We start from the raw sequence: 22,330 nt of genomic DNA on the forward strand, positions 1-22,330 counted from the left end.
GGGCACATCTGATTAACCAAAGTGCTTCTGCGGTGGTAAAAGAGTCTTAAGGCTGACGTGAAGAGGGGCTAAATACAATGAATAAACCAAAAACATGCTGCGCAATGTTGGAGAAGTTCTCATAACACAATCGGATGATTGTGCGGATGAGAAATAAAGGCACAAAGCCGTTAAGCATGAAGTGAGCCATTATAAGATTACTTCTTGGTATACTTAAATTCTCTTTTTCCTAAATGCAGCCTCTTTACTGATGAGAGAGCGCTGCGGAAGAGAATTTAAGGCAAAGCCGTTACGCATGAAATGATTCATAGCTCATGGAACAGGTGAAAACGAAGGAGAGAAAAAAACTTTATCATCTTCTCTGATGTTTCTTGGTTTATCTGAGAGCAGATCAGACAGCAGCAGACTGTGTACTGACTGTCTCATTGAAACACATGGGAGTGCGCAGATGCGCGCGGATAAGATGGAGTGAATCGTCAGCGATCTGTTACTTATAAAGAAAAAAAAGCTCAGGAACATGTCTGTATAAACCTTCAATGTGAGTTATTAGTCTAATTTTAATAGAGAGATGTTCACATTTAATATCAAGATATCACACAAACAATTTTGACACAATCTTTTATTATTTTTCTTTTTTTCGATTTTTAAAACCAGGACAGAAAATCGTGGATTTTCTGTTTTTCGTTCTCATTTTTCAGAAACATTTCCCCGTGTCTCAAATCGAGAAGGTGGTTAGAACAAAGCACTGGGACAGCTCCATCACTGCAGTAGGATTTACGCTTCTGTACTTCCGTATTATATTCCACGAAGAAGAAACTTTGCTTTTCTCGTAATTATGAGATCTTTTCTCGTAATTACGAGATCTTATCTCGTAATTACGAGATCAGGATCTCATAATTACGAGATAAGGTTTCTATTTTTTTTTTATCCAGTGAATGCAATGCGCTTCCGTACAAAACTAACTAAAATGATAGACAAAATTCCCTTAGTCATATTTTTTGACAATATTAATAGCCTTTAGGATTTAAATTAACCCGACACATTTTCCCGACCAATTTTAGACAGTTTTAGGCAGTTGTCAGTGCCGCACAGCACCATCATAGCTGCATATAGGGACGAGCTTGTTTACTACACTGACTGGCTGTGCGCTGTGCTGCGATGAAACGTAGTGGAGCAATGAATTAGAGCATCTGTAATAGTTTGTTACAGAGTCCAAGTTTTTATTTATCAAAGCTCATATTATATTGTTTTTTATAATTTATGTTAATATTATTTTTATGTAATTTATGTTAACATTATTTTATATAATTCATGTTTATATTTTTATTCTAAGTTTATATTATTTTCTTGTGTTAAGGCAGCAGCCAACATTTCAGTATCAGCATTGACTGAGCATTGAGCACTATGTTGGACTTGAAAATAAAAAGTATGACAAAATATTTACTCTGACCTTTTTGAATCCTGCACCTGGTTAATAAGGTATGAAAAAACTAAAACTAAGCCTTGTTGCAAAAATCAAAACTAAATAAAAACTAGAACGCCTGCTCTAAAACTAATTCAAACTAAACTGTAATGGAAAATAAAATGTCAAAACTAACTAAAACTAAACTATAATGACAAATCCAAAACTATTATAACCTTGGTTTTAACCAGCTATTCTGCTTTTTTCAGTCTTCCTCAAGTGAACACTGAGACTTAAGTCTTATTATGATAAGGACCAATGTTATGGACTGTTTAGTTCTGTAGTCATAAAATGTTGACACTCGTTAGCTTCTCTAGCTTCCCTCATTGTGCACACACGCCCACACACCTGCTCCTACCTGCAGGATTATACATACCTGGTTGCAAACTGTTTGTTATTGCACAAACTGTTGAAGACCCAAAATTCCCTATTTTACATCCTTCATGCTTCAACTTTTGTTGCACATCATCCTCAGCCTCATGATGGTCTGTTGTAGACCTGCCAGCCCATGTGTGTGTCTTCACTGAGGATAAGCTTAATATGCTGGATAGCCAGTCCTGCCCTAGCTGTGGCTCCCTTTTCTTCCTACTCTCAGCAAAAGTTGAAGTGAGGGCTGTTTGTGGGCAGAGGGTAGGGAGGGTTTGCAGCACAGCACAAAATGAGTGCGACACAGCAGATGGCACAGTATCGTTTAATCTCAGTTATTTTGTTTTCATGATCGTGGGATGCCAAAATTGTAATTGAAAATGAATAGGATTGATTGCCCTGCCTAGTACAAGCTAACTTAAGGCTCCATTAAGTGCCATAAGGCTTACATTTTCTGGCTACAGTGAAAGTTCTCAAGAACTATTATAGAAATTGCTTTTGCATTGTGCATAGTTACAAGGGGTGACTCCTGGTAACTTTGATGATCCTGGGCTTTTTACTTAGAGACATACGTTGATTGTTTTAAATCCTAGCTTCTATCCTGAGTTGTACATTGTTATCAGCACTAATTTGGGGATTTGCCATGATGCAACACCGCTCAGTTGCTGACATGTTCTCATTGACCTTATGTGCTCTGGTGTACAATAACTGCCTGGAAACTTCACAAAATGTGTGAAATCAGGAGGAAAAGCCTGCTCACTCCTTGTCCTTCCTTTATTTAATCTTCCCTTCTCCTCACTGTCACCCACTCTCCCCCTTCTCCTCAGATTAGCATAGAAATGTGATGATATAATACAGTGTAATGTCAGGATTCATGGAGCTTTTCTAATGTACACACTTTGACTCAGTCACTGCTCTCTGTGCTCCCTAAGGGCCTTCAAGGAAATGTCTCCACCTCCATTCATATACACCTCCTGCTTACCATAGAGACATCTCTCCTCCACAACCTGGTGTGTGTGTGTGTGTGTACATTTACACACATATACTTCCTACTGTAATCAAATCCCACCAGACGAGATAAACCAATCACTCCTAATTAAGCGTCATTAATATGATAACACGTGGAAGGAACACTCCATGACTGTGAGCTGTATTCTCCTGTGGCTGCAGACAAAGAGGCGTGAAATGTTTTGTTGTAAGCAGTTGTTTCTTCAGACAAAACATCACATGCCGTTCATTCTACATTGTCAAGTTGCTCTTGAACACACCAGATGAATTTACCGGCAGCTAATTGCTACACTTGGCAAAAAAAAAAGCTAGCCGCTTCCTCGCCTCTCATCTCTCATTTACATTCTCTTCTTTCCTCTCTCCTGTCGTCTCTGTTCTTTGATCTGAGCAGTCACCTGGTTTTCTCTCTCTGGCTTTATCCAGCACCCAACCAAAGGACTAGAGAGAAGATTCAGCTTCAATAGAATATCCCTGGCTGCAGATTTTCAATCATACCTCTCCAATCAAGTTAGCCTGGCTGTTGGTCCAGGGAGAGCTGGATGTGATCAGGTTCAGGCTTTGATCGTGATCCCACTGATCTTTCAGTCAGGATGAGCTCATACAGTCTCATGTGACCTTCATCTTTACACGTGATTTGGATCATTTGGCTGTTTAACTCTTTTACACCATTAAAATCAAACTTATTTTTATTCATTTCAGTGTGGCTCCTCAAACTATTTTTCATCTTTTATTTTGTAGCTCTGTTACCATCCCACACACACCAGACTGTGAGCTTTTCTCTTGATATACACACAGCAGCATGTCCAGCTCCACCTCCCATCATTTCTCCTCTCTGTGCATGTCTGGTCTTTTGAAATGTACATCAGCAGCACATCTTAGAGAGACGCTAAAATAACACAGCTTGGGTTTTGAAGTATTCCTCTTCAGTCATCACAGCGGTTGATCTGTGAGTGAACAAGGCTTTTTTAATGATGTCCTGTTTGGCAAAAATCCAAAACTGAGCACAGAAAACCATCGGCCACAACCAACTGAACACAGATCTTAAAACAGCAGAACAAGAGGGATTTGACCGAACATGAGACAGTGTACTTCAGTCAGTGCAGCAGCAGGAGAGGTGTGCTGCAGCGATTTCCCTTCTCTCAGACCATCTGCAGGCTCTGTGTTAGGTGCTGCAGGTTATCAGGCACGAGGAACAAAGAGCAATAAGACATTCATGCCAGACTTTCACCAGATCTGTGTTCACCGAGTCGTGAGATTTAGATTGTTCCATGGTAATTTTAGAGTCAGTGGTATTCCCTCCATAATGAGCTTTCCTTCACCCATTTTGTCCCCAAAAGCCTTTGATAACCTCTAGAGGTAGACCGATATATCGGCCGGCCGATATATCGGGCCGATATTTGGACATTTGTCTCTATCGGCCATTGGCCGTATTTTCTTTTAAAAAGCCGATTTTTGATCCGTTGTATAAAATGACGCAATTTTTGATCAGGCACAAAAAAGATGAGCACCTCAAACTTGTGGAACCACTTGGATACATAACATACTTTTTTTCAGATTATATTAATAAGTTTAAATTTCTTTTTTGACATTTTAAGAAGAGTGTGAATGTTTACTTCTGCTTGTTACATTGTGTGTTTACTCAGACAAAATATTTCATTGTTTTGAAAGCTGAATAAATGTTCAGAGGACTGGACACGACTTGTCGTAATAGATTTCTTTTGGTTTCTCAGAAATTGCTGCGTTTCACAAAAATGTGATAAATATATATTTATTTAACAATTGGCCTGAATATCAAAAATAAATAAATCGGCTATGCATATCGGCATCGGCTGCCCAAATTTGGAAAGCATTGGCATCGGCCCCCAAAAAACCCATATCAGTCGACCTCTAATAACCTCTGACCTTTTGACTCCAGGCCTGGTTTTGTTCATTATGACAGTTTATTTGACAAAGTTGTGTCTCACAATCTGGCACCAAGACACAATCAGAACAGAACCAGGAAATACGACCATATTAGTCCAGTGCTCAGGTCTTTGCTATTGCTTCCTGTGGCTCAGAGAATAGACTTTAAAACAGCTCTGCTTGAGTATAAGTCACTTCATGGTTTAGCACTAAAGTTCATCTCTGACGTGCTTGAACCATATGAACCAACTCGGTCTCTGAGAAACCTGAGGGAGGAGTCTCCTGCTGGCGTTCAGAGTCAGGACTGAACACGGTGAGGCTGCAGTCCAGTTTATGCTCCTAAAATCTGGAACAGTCTTCCAGAAGATATGAGACAGGCCTAAACTCTGACAATGTTCAAACCACGGCTGAAAACAGTTCTGTTTAGCTTTGCATAAATGTCTTAAAGTATTTTATCTGCAGTGCTCTCTTTAAATTCAATTGAACATTTTAACATTTTATGGTATGATTTTATGCAAGGATTTTATTTTGTCTATTGTGATTTTATTTGATTGTAGCTGTAAAGCACTTTGAATTGCTTTGTGTATGAATTGTGCTCTCCAAATGAACTTGCCTTGCCTAATTCAGTATTCGGCATAAAAGGGAGCCTTCCTTATCAGCTGTGTGAAAGTTGGAGTTGTCAGGGCTAACACACAGCATTAGCTGTGGTTCTAATATATATATATATATATATATATATATATATATATATATATATATATATATATATATATATATATATATATATAATTCTCAAAATTTTAAAAAGCCTCTCAAATTGCAATAGACGTTTTTACACTCTCATGAGGTGGTTTTTCAGAAGTTTCATTATTGAAGTTTATCGCAAGATGACAATGGAAACACCCTTATTGCGAAAACGTCACATTGTCAACAAAGCACCTCCCTCACCTCCACGTAAATGCTCAGTGCCCCGCATATGGACCCTGGCATTAATATTGTAACAGCTCTGCTGTTACTTATGTGTTCAGTGCAGATGTTTATTGCTCTGACAGTTAATGAATGCATCAGGAAGGCTGTGAGTGGGTCAGAGGGCTGCAACAGGGAGAGGCGGAGATGTGTGTGTGAGTGGGAGAGCAGGAGATGACGACCAGTGAATAAAAACACTAATGTTCAGGATTTGGCATCATCATCAGTGTAGAAATCATGGTTGTAAGGAAACAATGCCAAGGTGATATTGTACTATCAATACTTCAGGAATTTCACTTTTAATTTGGGAAAAGATGTTATGAAAGGAAAGCCAGAGACTAGAGGTGAGCAGCTCTGTAGTGGGGACAAACTCAACAAGTATCTGTTGAAAGTTAACACTGTTTAAGATGAAATCTGTGAGAACAGATTTTTTTTGGGATCACATGAATCCTTTGGAAAAGTGTGACGATGTCAAGATGTTCAGCAAATTTAGATCTAGGGAGTCACCTTTTTTTTTTTTTTTCATTTTTATCATTGAGTATGCATGAGCATTTCAAATTTGTCGGATAGGGGTTTTCCAAGGAGTTCTCTTGACCTATGATGTTCTGCACTAGGGATACACCGATCCAACTTTTCTGGTCTTGATACAGATACTGATACCTGGGCTTTGGGTATCAACCAATCCGATCCAATACCAGTGGTAAAAAATAACCTGCATGCTTTACTGTGGGATAAGACTGGTTGTGTTTCAAGTAAAAGACAATATTGAGTGCATATGGAATTACTGAAGTTAATATCTATTTAAACTATAAGTGTTTGAATGTTTAACAACAGTTTGGTTCAAGAAATGCTTCAGAATATACAGAAATGACTATTTGATTGAAAAATTTTATACCTTGTAGACTAAATCATAGTTTAGCCAGAGTGGCAAGTTTGGACCGTTCCTTTCCCACCGGTACCCGATCCAGCTTTGAGGGACTGGATTGGTACCGATACCTGATACCAGGCTCGGATCATGCATCCCTATTATGTGCCTGCCAAGCTTTCATGGTGCAATTAGTTTTTTGGTAGTCACACATGTGGTTAACGGCCAAATGGGTCTTTCCATAACTGTACATTATGACCAGTGGTCCCATTTGTGTAATGATTGGAGGAGCATACCAAGCAGCAAGATCTGGTCTGAAAATATAAAGCCTATGGGAAAGTGCAAAAAGGTGCAGTTCATCAAGTATCCACTTGAGGCTGGCTGCAGACAGAGCCAAATAGCAGACTTATACTGCAATAAAAATGTATTTACAAGGGGTGAATTTTTCTTAACTGTGGTAAAGAAGATATTATGATCATGAGTTTACCCAATGAGAGGAATGGCTCATGTGACTGACAGGCCTGACACCCTGTAGCTGTCTTCCATATTAGCCCTGCAGAGAAAAGGCTTCAGTATTCTGTATCAAGAACAGATGGGCGACTTCTGGGACTATGTCCATAAATCATACAGTCTATGGTGCATACCGGCCCTGGCGTTAAAATGCTTGAGGCTGCAATCATACCGCTAGGAGTGTGACAACATTATAGCGCGACTCACAATCTAGCATGCCAAAGTGACAACATGGCAGCGTGCATCAAAGTAGATGGAGGCTGAGCTTCTGTGGTGTGGAACAGCAGCTTTTGACTTCATCGTTTAATGGAGCATTGTAAAAATAGTGCATAGAAGCTGAGTGTTTTGTTCGAAAGATTGTCACTTTGTTTCGGCCTGTCAAACTTATCAAAAATGTCAAATTCCTTTCAAAATGTCAAAAAAAATAATCCTCATTTCATTGACCAACCAGTTTTGCGCTGACATGTAGCTTTTCAGTGGTTTTGCAAGATCTCAAGCCACAAGAGATGAGAAACAAGCATGCCATCAACATAAACAATAGGAATGAGTCTGTATATGGATGTTGATCCAGAAACCAAAAGGAATTCTCGAAAAAAGGTTTAAATTAAATTTACAGCTGTACAGTGTAAAGAAGAGTCTATTTACAGTGTCCTCCAAAAGTATTGGAACAGTGGGGCAAATTCCTTTATTGTTCTGTAGACTGGAAACATTTGGGTATGACACCAAAGGACAAATATGAGGCATGAGATCAACAGTTTAGCTTTTATTTCCAGGTATTTACATCTGGATGTGATACACAACTTAAAAGATAGCGTAATTTGTAAAGGAACACTACATTTTTAGGTGAGCAAAAGTATTGGAACATGTGACTCACAGGTGTGTTTTGTTGCACAGGTGTTTCCTGTTACACTAATTATTCAAACAACAAATAGCACTGAGCGTCTGAAGGGCTCAGTTTCAGTTTGGGTTTTGCCTGTGCAGACTGCAATTACAGTAAGACCAGAGCCATTGAACAAACATTGTCCATAGTCAGTACAACCATTTGAAATGTCCCAAAGAAGAAAGAAACCACTGGTCTACTAAGGAACAGATGTCGAACAGGTAGACCAAGGAAAACAACAGCAGTTGATGATAGAAACTGTGTGAGAGCTGCAAAAAAAAGACCCCAAAACAACTGTTAGTGACATCACCAACAACCTTCAAAGAGCAAAGGAGTGGAGGTATCAGCATCTACTGTTCGCAGAAGACTTTATGAACAAAAGTGCAGAGGCTAAACCAGAAGATGCAAGCCACTCATCAGCAAAAAGAACAGGAGGACCAGGCTGGATTTTGCCAAAAAGTAAAGAGACAAGCCTCAAAAATTGTGGGACAAGGTCTTATTGATTGATGAGACAAAGATTAACCTTTACCAAAGCGATGGAAGGCTAAGGTTTGGAGAAAGAAAGGATCTGCCCATGATCCCAAACATACAAGCTCATCTGTAAAACATGGTGGAGGCAGTGTCATGGCTCAGGCTTACATGGCCTCTTCTGGGACGGGCTCATTAAACTTCATTGATGATGTAACACCTGATGGCAGCAGCAGAATGAACTCAGAAGTCTACAGAAACATTTCGTCTGTCAACTAAAAGAAAGATGCAACCAAACTAATTGGTAGATCATTCATTATAAGACAAGATAATGACCCAAAACACACTGCAAAAACAACAAAGGGGTTCATCAGGGGCAAGAAGTGGGAGGTTTTAGATTGGTCAAGTCAATCTCCAGACCTAAACCCTATAGAGCATGCATTTTACCCGCTGAAGAGGATACTGAAGGGTGCAACCCTCCAAAACAAACAACAGCTGAAAGAGGCTGCAGTGAAAGCCTGGAAAAGCATCACCAAAGAATAATGCAAAAGTTTGGTGATGCCAATGGGTCACTGGCTTGATGCAGTTATTGCAAGAAAAGGATTTTTCCACAAATATGAACTCTTAAATGCTTTAATTTATCTTGAGTCTATCCTTTCCAATACTGTTGCTGACCTAAAAATGTAGTGTTTTTAAGTTGTGTATCAGATCCAGATGTAAATACCTGGAAATAAGAGCTTTACTGTTGATCTCATGCCTCATATTTGTCTTTTGGTGTCAAACCCAGATACTTCCAGCCTAGAGAAAAAATAAAGGAATTTGCCTCACTGTTCCAATACTTTTGGAGGACACTGTGTTCTACTTTTCTAATCTTATGAGAGTCACATAAACCCACCTATTGATTGAAACTTTAAATGCAAAAAAATGAATGTATGAATGAGTGGTATACTTGGACTGCCGAATCAACTTCAGCTGCCCACACAGGTTTTGTTTTGGTCCACATAAACAATACCTGTGTGGGCACTGACGTTTAGGAGCCCCACTGATGGTTTCAGAGCGTTGTTAACTTGTGTTCGTGTAAACTTCATAGCATGAAATGGCACAGCATTTACGTGTGTCCACTGGAGCAGAACAGTTGTTTTCCAGCTTACCTCGCCGAATCTGCCGGTTCATTCCCCGGGTCGCGGCACTTTGCTCTCATAGAGCCTGCAGCCAGCTGACATTTACTGCCGTTACAAAGAGTGCATTTTCCCCATTTACCCAGGAGCTCTCCTCTGTGCAATTTATTTCCACCACCAAGATTCCATCACTCCTTATTTTTCTAAGATTAAGGGAGTATCAGTTGGTGTTATTGTTGTGTTATTACATTTGCCCGGTCCTGGGAGAGTCCCTTCCTCATTCAGTGCAGATAATTGTGTCTTTTCGAGAAATACCCTGAGATATGCTCTATCACCATACCAGGCTACAAACAGATGATCCCTTCTTTTATTTGTCTTCAATCATTTCTTTCTGTCCTTTCAGAAAGCATGCAGAGTGGGTGATTAATTTGATTAGAGTTTTAACCCTTTGTATTGTGTGCAGGTGCAGTTAATTATCCCTTACAGTACTAATGACATTTCTGCAGAGCTTCACACATCACCGAGCAAATGCATGAACCAATACTTCAAACAAACACTTCTCAAGCTCTCTTCATGCTAATGTAAGAGATGACGTGTAATTACCATGACAGCACATCAAAGAATTTGCAAATTTCTTCCTCCTGACCCACCCGTAGATCCGTAATAAGCCGTTGCAGCTTCGCTAATGAGATGCTGAGACGCTGTGCTTTTTGCATGGCTAATTAGCCGGTTTGCTCATTAAACAATTACCCAGATATCTGTCTAATAGTCTTTGCAGTTTTCTCGCACTGTGTTCAGATGCTTTGTCTGACATTTGCAGATACTATTCCTTGGTTAGTTGAAGGTTTCAGACAGGAGTGCCTTGAAAAGCCTTCTTTGAAAGTTGTTGAAGTTAAACATTTGTCTGATGAGTGAATGTAAGATGTTCAGTAAGGGTTACAGCGTGACCTGGCTGTAGATTTTAATTACCTCTGTTGTGGTTTACGAACATAGACTTATTGTACTGTAGCTCAGATTTCCGCCTTATTTAATCAGCCTTAATTATAAGCAGATCTCAGGGGATTTGTTGGTGTTCCTGTACTTCTACCTGAGAGTCTGGCAGATGATTCAAAGGCGCCCAAACCTTTGCCTCAGCCAGCCTTTGTGTAAAAAATCTGAAAGCATGTTTCTTACCTTCCTTTGCCACCTCCCAAAACCCGAAGCATAATTTCTTTACACGAGACACAAGGCTGAAGTGACTTAAGCACTCTTTTGAACTCTTTTTCTTTATGAGTCTTAATGATTCCTTTGAATACCTTAGTGATAACCAAAAGTATGTACTTATTACCATTCAACCAGTGTTGCCACTTAAAAAGTTCTTCATTCATTTGACCATGTCTGCCATCCCCGCCTTCCAGATCAGCTACACTTTTTGCCTTCAATGTCAGACGTGTTTGTTGGCCTTCTCCTTTTCTTTATTATTCTGACACTTTTAAAAACCTTTCACCAATTTAATCTGTGAAAACCATTTAAAAAAATAAACCACATTCCTTTGTGAACTTTGCTTACAATATTTTGAATGTAGTCAGTCCCTGAAAGTTCCTCCGTGTTTATCTGAAATCTTAATCAAACTGTCTGTTTTGTCTCCTAATAGAATGGCTTATTGAACTTCAGCAGTGATGGTGGCCATGCCAAGTTAGTGTGGGTGCTAAATAATGGCCGGAGTCTCAGGAGAGGCACGGTTTATTGACGCATCATGACAGCAGAGAATAAAAGAGTAAAATATACAGCTCAAAGGAAAAGAAGTTTGTATAGCAGCTACAGAAGTTAACAAGATGTCAGACAATACATTAAGCATCTTTAGTATGAAGGTAACTGTGAGTGCACTCATAGAAATGTTTTTCTGAGGGTGTTCAAGTAAAGTGCACACAATGTATTGACGCCATGAAAGTTTAATACCGTCTAAATTGAAAATACGGGCGGCTGTGGCTCCGTTCATACTGGCTGAATCTAAAATAAAAGGCTGGTGGTTTAATTCCAGCTAAAGTGACCTCATGCAAACATGACATAGCAGCCTCTAACATCAGTGTTTGTGTGTGAATGTATGAATGCAGTGGGTAGTGTATACAACTTCTTTAAGTGGTAACAACTCTGCAGGAAGTTCTCTATAACTAAAATTGTAAACGTGCAACTTTGCACTGATCAGAAGTTGTGAGAGGACATTGAGTATGTTGTTTTTTTTTTTTTTTTTTTGTTTTGTAGTTCTGCTACTTGATGGGTTATTAGCTATCATGTGGTGGATTTATAAAGTTTTGGGGCCAGGCCAGGCTGCATGAGCTTGTTATTTTTTTTTTTCTCTCTCTTTTAGCCTGTGTGCTAGGCTGTGCTAACAAATTTCACAGTTACACACAAACATAAACACACACACACACACACACACACATATATATATATATATATATATTTTATATTATATATATAAATATATATATATATATATATATATATATATATATATATATATATATATATATATATATATATATATATATATATATATATATATATTTATATATTTATATATATATATATGACGTACCATACTAATTCTGCCATATGTTTACATTTTACCATACGGTTGTGTGTTTTTTAAATTTTTGTTATACATCAATATCTAAACCCTTATATTCCAGCAAATGAAAATTGTACTCATATTTTTCTAAATACAGAAACATCATGGCTGTATCCCAATTAAGTGTAATTGTAAAAAACATGATGATGTGTACTCAACGAGAAAGTAATGTGAACAACTGTGATCTAGATCATAATGTTTTTGTTGTTCAAACTTTTGTACACTGGATTTCTGCAAACACATTAGTGGAAAGAAACAGCGCTCTAGACATGTTGAAAACCTTTTATGAAAGTGTGACTACCAGATTGTATATGCAAAAAGAATGAACAAGCTGTTGTTGTGCAATGTGCGGAATTGTGTGTGTTTAGGGGCCATTGTGTGAAAATGTGGATGTGCTCCTTATTTAGCTATTACTATCTATGAAGGCAGTGCTATCAACACTGAGTCCACAACACATTTCCCAGAGATGACAGCAGAGTTCAATTCTATTTTATTCTATTCTGCCTTTTTTTTTAAATCTACCACCAGTACATAAATATGCAAATCGTGATGGCTGTGCTGGGCTGTGCTGTTTTTTTTTTTTCTTTTTGTCTGCAGAGTTAGTTCATACACATCACCCCTGCCACATGTATCACTTTCAGTTTCAAATTAGATATTTAATAGAACGGAGGGTGCACTTTGATTTAAGAAAACTCTGTATACATAAGTTAATAGACAAAACAGACAAAGGTTCCCACTTTGACCACAGGGGGTTCCAAAAACAATTCAACTTGAAAGTTCTGAACTTGAGTTTTAACTAATTTTCCATGTAAGTCTTCTTTTGGGAGCATGTGGTGTCTATATTGGGTGGATTGGGTGGTGTGGAGAGTGAGAAGGGATGAGCAGAAAGTGGAGGATGAAATGCAGCAAAGGACTGTGGGTCTGAATTTAACGTTAGCTCCAACGCTGGCTCCAACAACCATAGCCTTCATGCATTAGGTGCAAAAAATTAATAGTTGTGCTGCACCACGCTCTTCAAGATCAAAATGTCCTCACTTGCCTTTGATTGTTGCTTAACATGAATGAGATCTCAATAACAAACTTTCTCTTCACTCTCTTGTCTCTCCCTTTCTTTGTTCCTGTCCCTTGTCGCTTGCAGCAGAGCCACTGGATGGGGAGGAGTACCTGGATATTATAGGCATCATGCGAAACCAAGCGGGTCGATATGAATGCAAGGCCAGCAATGACGTTGCCACGCCTGACGTCAAATATGTCAATGTAGTCGTCAACTGTGAGTATAAAGAAACTTCACTGATCAATATTCTTACAAGGTTTCCCAACAGACATTTTAAAAGATGCTGTGCTCTGAAGATAAAAGCATATACAAGTGAAGATTACCAGAGAGACATGAAGGATGCAGTGTGGCAGATCAGGAAGGCTGTCTTCAAAGTTTTGGAGCACACTTCAGCTCAGATGAATCTAAGTATAAAAGGAGTGAATCTCTAACTTTGATTGCAACAGTCTTTTTCTGGTAGTCCTCATCATTTAATAGGCACTTTAAAATCACCTAATTACATCTTGTCAGGGGTCCATGCTGGATCTGATGAGTGTTGTACACACGTTGGCTGCTCAGGATTGATGAACAGCTCATGAGACATCACAAACTAGCTCCTTCCCCTGAGGAGTTATAGTTTTCTTTGATCCCAACAAATCACATATGGCTGCTTGCCCGAGACGTGCTTTGGCCAAGTCTGAGTGCCTGAATTAAATGATAAACATTTCTATATTAAACCACTTCTTAGAGTTTAATCCCAAATGGAAAGCAGGAATTAATCCACGTCGGACACTTTTCTGGCCAGCATGCTGTGAGAAGACATAGCAGCGTATGTTAATAAAGTTGATGTATTTAAGTTCTTTATTATTGATTATTTCTTTGAGAGAAGCCCAAAGTAGTTTCATTGTTATTCCTCTTGAGGGTTGAAGTCTCTCAACAAAAATGAAACTTTACACAAAGAAAGTAGGATGTAGAGAAACCTGACATTTCCTCGAGCTTATTCAGGATCGGCTTTTCGTTTTTGTTTTGCTTGTTCCTTTGTTGGCTGGCTTGTATCAGTGATGTTTCATTCAGAGCATTTGTCATCATATGAAAGGCTTTTATTCCGTCCCAGCCTCATATGAAAGACTACTCTGACACACCTGACAAAATAAAATGAATTCACTTCTCAGGAAGACGAGATGAGTTTCAAAGGAAAACAGTGAGACAGCACATGAAATGACTTTGTTTAGCTTTGGTTCTGGTATAAACCCTGACTTGTGTCAACACTGTGTGACTCTGCAGACCCTCCTACAATAAAGAAAACTCAGAGCTCAGAGACGCAGGTGGGCCGCATGGGGACACTGCAGTGCGACGCCACCGCTGTGCCAACTCCAGAGTTTGAGTGGTACAGAGATGAAAAAAGGTAAGTTTTTACACACACTTGTACACAACACAAACATCTTTCATACTTATATCAAAAAACATACACCTGATTTTACCTGCAAACATCTGCAGCCTGTTGTACCAGCTGTGTGTGGGTTTTGTCTTGTTTTTGGGTGCAAAGTCCTCACATAACATATGAGAAAACAAGCTTGTTTCTAACTCTCGGTGCTGTAAATGTTTGGTTACACCACAGAGATGAGAGCAGGGGCCTAACATCCACACTAAGTGAAATATTGTCGCAGAAATCACAGTTTTACTTCCTCTGGCCAACTGTGAACTGCTGACACTCAATTCAAAGCAATGAACGGTAAAATATTAGAAGGACTAATTCTACAGCTGGTACAAACAAATGGACGTCATCTCACTTATCTCAGAGTGAAATCGCCACAAAAACTGTCCTCCCATAAATCTGTCTCTTTCATTTATTCTAATGGAGCTGTGGTCGAACTTTAATAAATAAAAACACCTCAAAGAAATGTTTCTCACACCCATATGCTGTGGTGATATGAAGATATTATTGGGCTGTGTTGTGTTCAAGTCCTCTTTTTTCTGAAAAGTTTCTTTTCATTTGTAACAAGAAGTTGAAAAACAGGGTTTATGCGTCAGGCATCATGGTGACTGACAGCTGTGGTTCTTGGGTAGTTCTTTTGAGAATAGTACAATATGTTGTGAAGGACAGCCAAAAAGAGATAGGGCTTTCAAAATTAGACTTTTTACTCAACTCCACACAGATTCTTTACTGTGCAGGCTCTGGGTGCAAGATAGTGGGACTTCAGATGTGGGTATTATGGCTCCAAAACTGTACAGTGGTAAAAGGCAGGGCCAAGTCTATGGTGTAACCCTCTGCTCTGTCTCATACCCCAAATTGTCTCATCTTTACATTGATATAACAATCTGTGTTTTTATGGTATAGTTGACTTTACTTTTGACCAACACCAAGGTTTTAACTTCAAGTTAATACTTCAACTGTATTAGAATAAGGTTGTCAAAAACTTTGTTTTATTATTCATTTATTTATCTGTCTATCTATCTATGTATCTATAGTAAATTAAATATTCATGTTTTGCACAAAATTAACATGGGGTAAAACCCAGTGGCTGTTGCTCCAAGACTGCAAGGGAAGCTCAGCTTCCCCTAAAATGTCCCCCAATAAAGTGGTGATATGTGCTGCTGTGTGTACATTTCATTGACAAAATATGCGCTAGACTTCCTTCATTTTTTGTTCAGAATCAGCTACCTATCACAGGTAACTGGCTCCACCTCCTTCTCATTCATCCCCGCAGTGTCTCAGCGCTTTAACACAGTCAGACGCTGAGCATCTTCTGACTTCAGCAAGGAAGCATAGAGTGGGTTGTTCCAATGTGGAAACTGGACGGTCATTGGATAAACGCTGGGCTTTGTCCCGCCCTCCAAAGCTCAGTGTCTCTGGGGTCTATGAGGCAGTGGGCTGGCCTGGACGCTGGGCTTCTACATGATGATTGGATGATCTGTCTGAGGCCGAATCTCTTTTTGATTGACAGTGAAATGAGCCAGTCAGCAATCTTGAAGTATAACCCTCCACTGAAGCATCTTCTCAGTTGTTCTGGACTGATCCGAAGGCTTTATCGATCCCCAGGGAGTTTACCTTTCTTAAAAACGACAAGAGTTGAGAGAACACTGGTAAAATCCCTGGAAAAAACACCTGGTTGGTACGACAGGGTCACAGATCATTTTCTTAAAAAGGAACATAGGGTGGATTTTACGTTTGAATAAATAAATAAATAAATGTATGATGTAGGCGAGCTTCCCCCCCTTGACTGACCAGCGGCCGTCACTGGTAAAACCATGTAACTAACTGGTTCTTGGTAGAGGCTGTGAAGGCTCTCTGTGTTTGTTGTGACTCAGCATGGTAGAGAGAGACTCCAAGGAAGAAGTCGCAGCAGCAGCAGCAGAAGAAGATTCATTTACCAGGCAGCTAACTAGAAAGCCTTCAGCGCAGAGTGTTTCCCTGAAGTGCAATCATGTCAGAGGAGATGGCAGATGGAAGTTAGGTACTTCACCTCAATCAAAAAAAAGTTTCAGGGTTTCTTAAAAAGACAAGGACAACATTTAACAAAGAATTATACACTGTTTGCTCACAACAGGAAGTGCACTGAGGAGCTGCATGTTCTCCCCGTGTTTGCATCCGTTCTCTCCAGCTTCCTCTCACAGTCTAAAAACATGCTCTTCAGGTCAGCTGGTCACTCTAGACCTCCCCTGTAGGTGTGAGTGAGTATGTGAATGGTTGTGTGTCTCTACATGTTAGTGCCCTGTTAGTGGCCTGTCCAGGGTGTATCCCGCCTTGTGCTAGAAGAGAGCTTGACTCCAGCCCCCTGTGACCCTGAAAGGGAAAGAGAGGTAAAGATGATGGATGAATGGATGAGTTCAAAGTTTCTTTCACAGAATCAATGTGTCACCCTTTTAAATTCACTTCAACTAAAGCTATCACGTGGCTTAAGTTGTCAAGTCTATAAGTTTTATGCTGCATCCCAAAAAAGGCTCAGAAATTTGTTTACAATCATAGATTTAAAAAACATTGAATTGGTTGAAGCGAAGTAAAGAGCTGATTCCTAAAAAAGCAACATAGATCCCTAAAGGTAGGTGGCCATATTGAAAATACAGACCCAAACTAACCCACAGAGCTAAAAGAGGTAAAAGAGAGTTTCTCTCATAGTCTAACCACTTTTCAAACAGCTACAACCCACTCATCGGTCAGTTGGATTAGTTCTGCTCAAATTATGTGTAATTATTCCTAACTCTTAGCCTTAATGAGGGCATTGTGATATGGGCTCTAATTGGATTTTCTTGGCTTTTGGAGCCAGCCTGAAGGAGGCCTCGAGGACCTGCAGTACTTTGCACTTTTGGCTTGACTCTATTAAATAATATAGAGCTGCCACTTGTTAGAAATACAGAGGCTGAATACAGCAAATCCAACAAACCATTAAATGTGGAACTAGCTATTAGTCTCAGTATTATATTTATATCTACTAATGTTGGACATTGAATTCAGGTTTACTTCCTGAAGGCAGATATTGTGAATATGTCTTCATTAATTCTTAAACTTCTGCTGCAAAGTCTTTCAAACAATGACCACAAAAAGTGCTGGTTGTGATACAATCTCATCTAAAAGTCATAAGAACTGACCTTAGATATGGGATGATACATGCTACAATGAGCAAACCATCAGACTGATAACCCATTGAAAGAGAAAAAACAGTTAATGTTTTACATTTCTGCCACATTACTCATATTTAAAAAGGGGGTCCAAAATACACTGAGCTGAATTCAGCCAATCAAACAAGCCATTAACTAGAGCACCAGCCATTAGTCTGCTTATCACAAACAAATATATCATTGTTTCCACCAAAGCTGGCACTCTATTTAAGCCGCTGTTACAGTAATGATCTGCTGTAATGTTTCCAGGATACAACCCTGCCCCCTTTACTTTTCTAATTACTGGAAACAACAAAGTCCAATTTAAACTTCACATTAGTCTGTATGGATTCTAACAGTGATGGAAAGTTTGTATTGTAATGTTCCATTTGTGGAGTTTATTGGCTTTTCTAGAGAATAACTTTGATAAAGACTGGATTAGTTTTTAGGAAAGTTTTTCTACAGTTAGTGCCATGAGACCCTGCTGTATATGCATCACACTTAATGATAGCTCATTATATTGTTTGATTACTCACATGACCCAACTTGCCTAAGGCAAGAAATGATCCATTTTTATAAATTAGACTCCACGTAAATGATATTTGCACTGTGTTCACTGAAGTAAGACCATAGAAAACTTGAACAAGCTTTGCAGTGTGCTGCCATTAAAGAGCAAAGGGCTTCCTTCCTATACAGGCATTCTGTGCATGGGCAGTCTTATGCTGTCATTTGAGATGATGAAGCACCCAAGAATGCATTATTGTACAAGAATAAGTAGAGCAACTAGTTTTCTTTGAAAGTGTCAAATATTTTGTACACATCTTTATCCTGCATGTAAAGGGGCTGTGAGGAGTTTCAAAGTGATCTCGCAAAAGTCTCCCGTCTAGATTTATGCCTGATCATAATCCACACTTTAAAATGAGATTATCAGCAACAATATTACATGTTACAGGTTGTTTAGAAATGCTACTTCTTAGCCTCCTGATCGGGTCGAGCTGGACCGTATTGATTTACAGCATGTCTAAGTCTTTATGACAACACCATGCCGGCTGACAACGTTTACGAGTGAGAAGAGAGATCTGTGTTTTTCTCTGGTGAAAACGATTTGTCTGATTAATTTTGTAGTGATGGTGGACACTGGAGCCAAACTGTCAGACAGAAAAAGGACAGAAGAGCAGAAGAAAGATAAACAGGAGAGTGACAGAGCACAAGCTAAAGGCTAAAAGAGCTAAACTATTTGTGCTAATGTCCGTTCCAACCCACAGTCAGCAGTTATTCTGCAGTGTTCTGTTCAAACTTGAGTCTCTCAATAAAATAAAGAGTGAGGTTACGTTAGCTCTGATTGGCAGATGACTGGTAGGATTCACTAACTGTTTTAGTGTTCTTTTTAAAGACAAAGGTATTTTTTACCTTGACCTTTTTGTCTTTAAAAAGAACACTAAAACAATTAAGATTTCTAAGAAGACAAGATGAATCTAATCAGTAGGATTCACTAACGTTGCACATTACAGACATGTCTTGGAGCACCTGGCTGTGCTAAATATAGACAGCTACTAAACTACTTACAAACTGACAGTGTTTGCTTGCTGTCATGTTAGCTTACAGATACGTCGGAGCACCAGGCTGCCGATAGCACTACATATAGCCAGCTACTACAACGTTCAACTGTCGACACGTTCTAAACCGTATTGCTGTGTAACTGTACTGAAAAATACCTTACCTCTGCGCATTGTATCCAGTAAATATTGTCCTGATCAAGAAATTTTGTTTCCATCTGATCTCCTTTTAATCCCAAAACAAACACACACCTTGCTCAAAGTCTTTATGACAGTGTGCGTGAGACTCCGGGCCAGAGGGTGTCAAGGCAGTCAAATTAAAACAGATCCTCCTCACAGCATCTTTGATTCATTTTCAGTAAACCAATAACACTTTTAGGCCCCGTTTACACGGAGACTCCCGCAACGATTCTTCCTTTGCGTTTTCAAAAGCCACCCGCGTTTACATGAGGACGGCGTGAAAACGATCCGCGTTCATACGACTCCAGGAGGAGAAGTCTCCTCTTCTGTTCTTTCTTTTTCTGCCGTTTTGTTGTGTGAGACGGTCGGCAATCCAACCATAACGCGCATTACCGCCACCTACTGGCTCAACTGGAAATGTGGCTGAGCGCGGAGCCTTCACCTAAAACTGCGAGTGCGCATGCGGTGACGTCAGCGTTTCACCCTGAGACGCTCCGCTCTGTGTTTAGGTGTTTACACGAAGCTGGATGGAGGAGCGGATTCAGATCTTTCCACTCTGGGGAGCGTTTTCAAAAGTTTGCGTTTTCACTGAAAACGCAACGAAATGTTTGCGGAATCGACCGTTTTTTCGGCGTCGTGTAAACGGGGCCTTAGACAAAAGTGTTCTGTGAATGCTGCATAACATACCTGAGAAGCTCCCTATCCCTCTTCAGCTCATCCAAGCCACTACATTGTAACAAGTTGGATACACTTATACATCAGCTGAACACCGTACCCCTCAGGTGGTTTAGTCCTCCAGCTCAAGAGACGACATGAGTTATGACTTGTTATAACCAAGCACACTGTTTTGATAAGTAGAGCTCAGAGCTGCATGAATGGTACAACTATGAGTAGTGGGCAGACAGTTTTATGAATAAAATATCACAGTATGTGAGCACTTTTCAAGTCAAAAATTCATCAAGTTGGCCAAGGAAAATTTCCCCTCAGAAAAAAACCTAGCTGTTAAAAATGCAGAAGGTCAGAACTTTGTTGAATGAACATTTAGCTGTGGATGTTAGTATTTGACAGAAATGTTAAACGGTGAAAAAAGTTCCTAGATGATGTTTGCACAACAAAGTAGGTGCTCATAAAGAACTCAGAGGTTGTGTAAGCTGGATATTGGCTTTACTCAGAAAAATGTCACAGCTGAGTTAAAAAAGCCACTGATCTGGTGGAAGATGAAGGACAAACAAGTCATCATCTCTTGTCAAGTATGGAGCGAGCAGGCGGCAGGAAGAAGGTCAGGAATGAGTACAGAGTTCAGAGGGAGCAGGAGTTCAGTTTTCCTGGCTGAGGAGGGAGGAAATGTTCAGAATGAATATTATTTAAAAATGAATGAAAATTAAATGCTATTGAATAAGTTATTATCATCATTTTAAAAGTTAAAGGGACAGGTAAAAATAGATTGTGATGTTTTTTTTTGTGACCCAGTCAAATGACAGACCACAAAAAAGTCTAGCACAACTTGCTTTGCAGAGTTATGTATGATACTGTATTACAGGAATTAATGCAATAATGTGTCTATCCCTTTGTTATCTGATGCAGATTTCCCCAAACCATCTTTTACCTTTAAAAACAGTGAAATACTTCAACAGGGATTCACCAATACAACTTTTAGGTCCCATTGCAGATGCCAATACCTTAGCTGTAGTATTGGCCAATACCGATACAGATACTTATCCTTTACCAGTTGTAATGCAGTGTTCTCTCGTTCTTAATATGAGGATGAGAAGGAGAACAATGCTTGGCAACTTGAGACTTTTCTTACTTGAGTTGAAAAGATAAGCTCAATGGATCTTCCCAATGGATTGGTCTATAGCAACAATGTCCAATCAAAATTTCTGAGTCAGTATCAGACCGATTCCAGATACTAGGGTTGGGTTGGTGTCAGTGGCATGGCATGGGGATTTTTTTGAGGAAGCCAAGTGAGACTACTTCATGTAATGGAATGACCGGTTTAGAGCGTCCAGAATGTGCTCATTTTACTTACACCCGCTTGTTTTGTAACCGACACTTTGAACACAGACACGCCCTTTCACTCTCCCACCCTCAGTCACTCATTCACACACGTACATTGTCCTCTTGACTTATCTTAAACATCTTATTAGTTTATTCAACCCCCCACTTAAACGCACAACCGGCCGCTTCATGCACACTGCTAATGTGCTAACCTCCCTGTGGCTTGATGATGACGATACTGTGATTTGATTGGTTTGAGGCCAAAGACGGGGTGGCTTCCCTTGACACAGTCTTGGCCAATCACAGGTGAGCAGTGTCATGACCGCAGCCTCATCTGATTGGTTAATCATTCTGTTTTTTTTTCACCAAGGGAAGCCAACTCTGCTTGGCCTCCTTGCGGACAACAGTATGCAATATCGTATTTTCACCAATTAATTCGCCACATAACATTAAGGAGGGCGCTGTTTTACACTTCGTAAAATGCTCAATAAGTAGAGGAGAGAAATAAGGAGGAGATGGCAGAGACGACACACAGAAGAATTATCGAAACTGTTAAAAAGGAATATTTTCATTTGATCACAGCTGCTGTCTGAAAAAAGAGAGGAGGCATGGCTTCCCTTGGCCTCCAGGAGAAAACGTCACTGATTGGTGTATCCCTTTACTAGAACCTGTACATATACATATACATATACAGTCTTTTTTGAATAATAATTTTGTCTTGTAAAGCTCAGGTTAGATTGTGTGGTATAATTGTTGTTGAATGAAAACAGTCCTTGTTCTTTTTTCTTTTTTTTTTCCCTCCCATTTTTAT

General features: G+C 39.5%; 1 protein-coding gene across 2 annotated transcripts in view; it reads left to right on the plus strand.

The window, feature by feature from the left end:
* The window catches only part of lsamp (limbic system associated membrane protein), a 687,086-nt gene that overhangs the window by 638,477 nt on the left and 26,279 nt on the right, over positions 1 to 22,330 (plus strand). For both annotated transcript variants that reach the window (XM_074679520.1, XM_074679519.1), the window contains 2 exons: positions 13,295 to 13,426; positions 14,474 to 14,594. In XM_074679520.1, the coding sequence (XP_074535621.1) occupies positions 13,295 to 13,426; positions 14,474 to 14,594 (253 nt within the window). The remainder of the gene's footprint in view (positions 1 to 13,294; positions 13,427 to 14,473; positions 14,595 to 22,330) is intronic.

The sequence above is a fragment of the Halichoeres trimaculatus genome, unplaced genomic scaffold, assembly GCF_033239565.1.
Source record: "Halichoeres trimaculatus isolate MK-OKI-2021-1 unplaced genomic scaffold, fHalTri1.1 fHalTri1_scaffold_9, whole genome shotgun sequence".
In the NCBI taxonomy this organism is placed as follows: domain Eukaryota; kingdom Metazoa; phylum Chordata; class Actinopteri; order Labriformes; family Labridae; genus Halichoeres; species Halichoeres trimaculatus.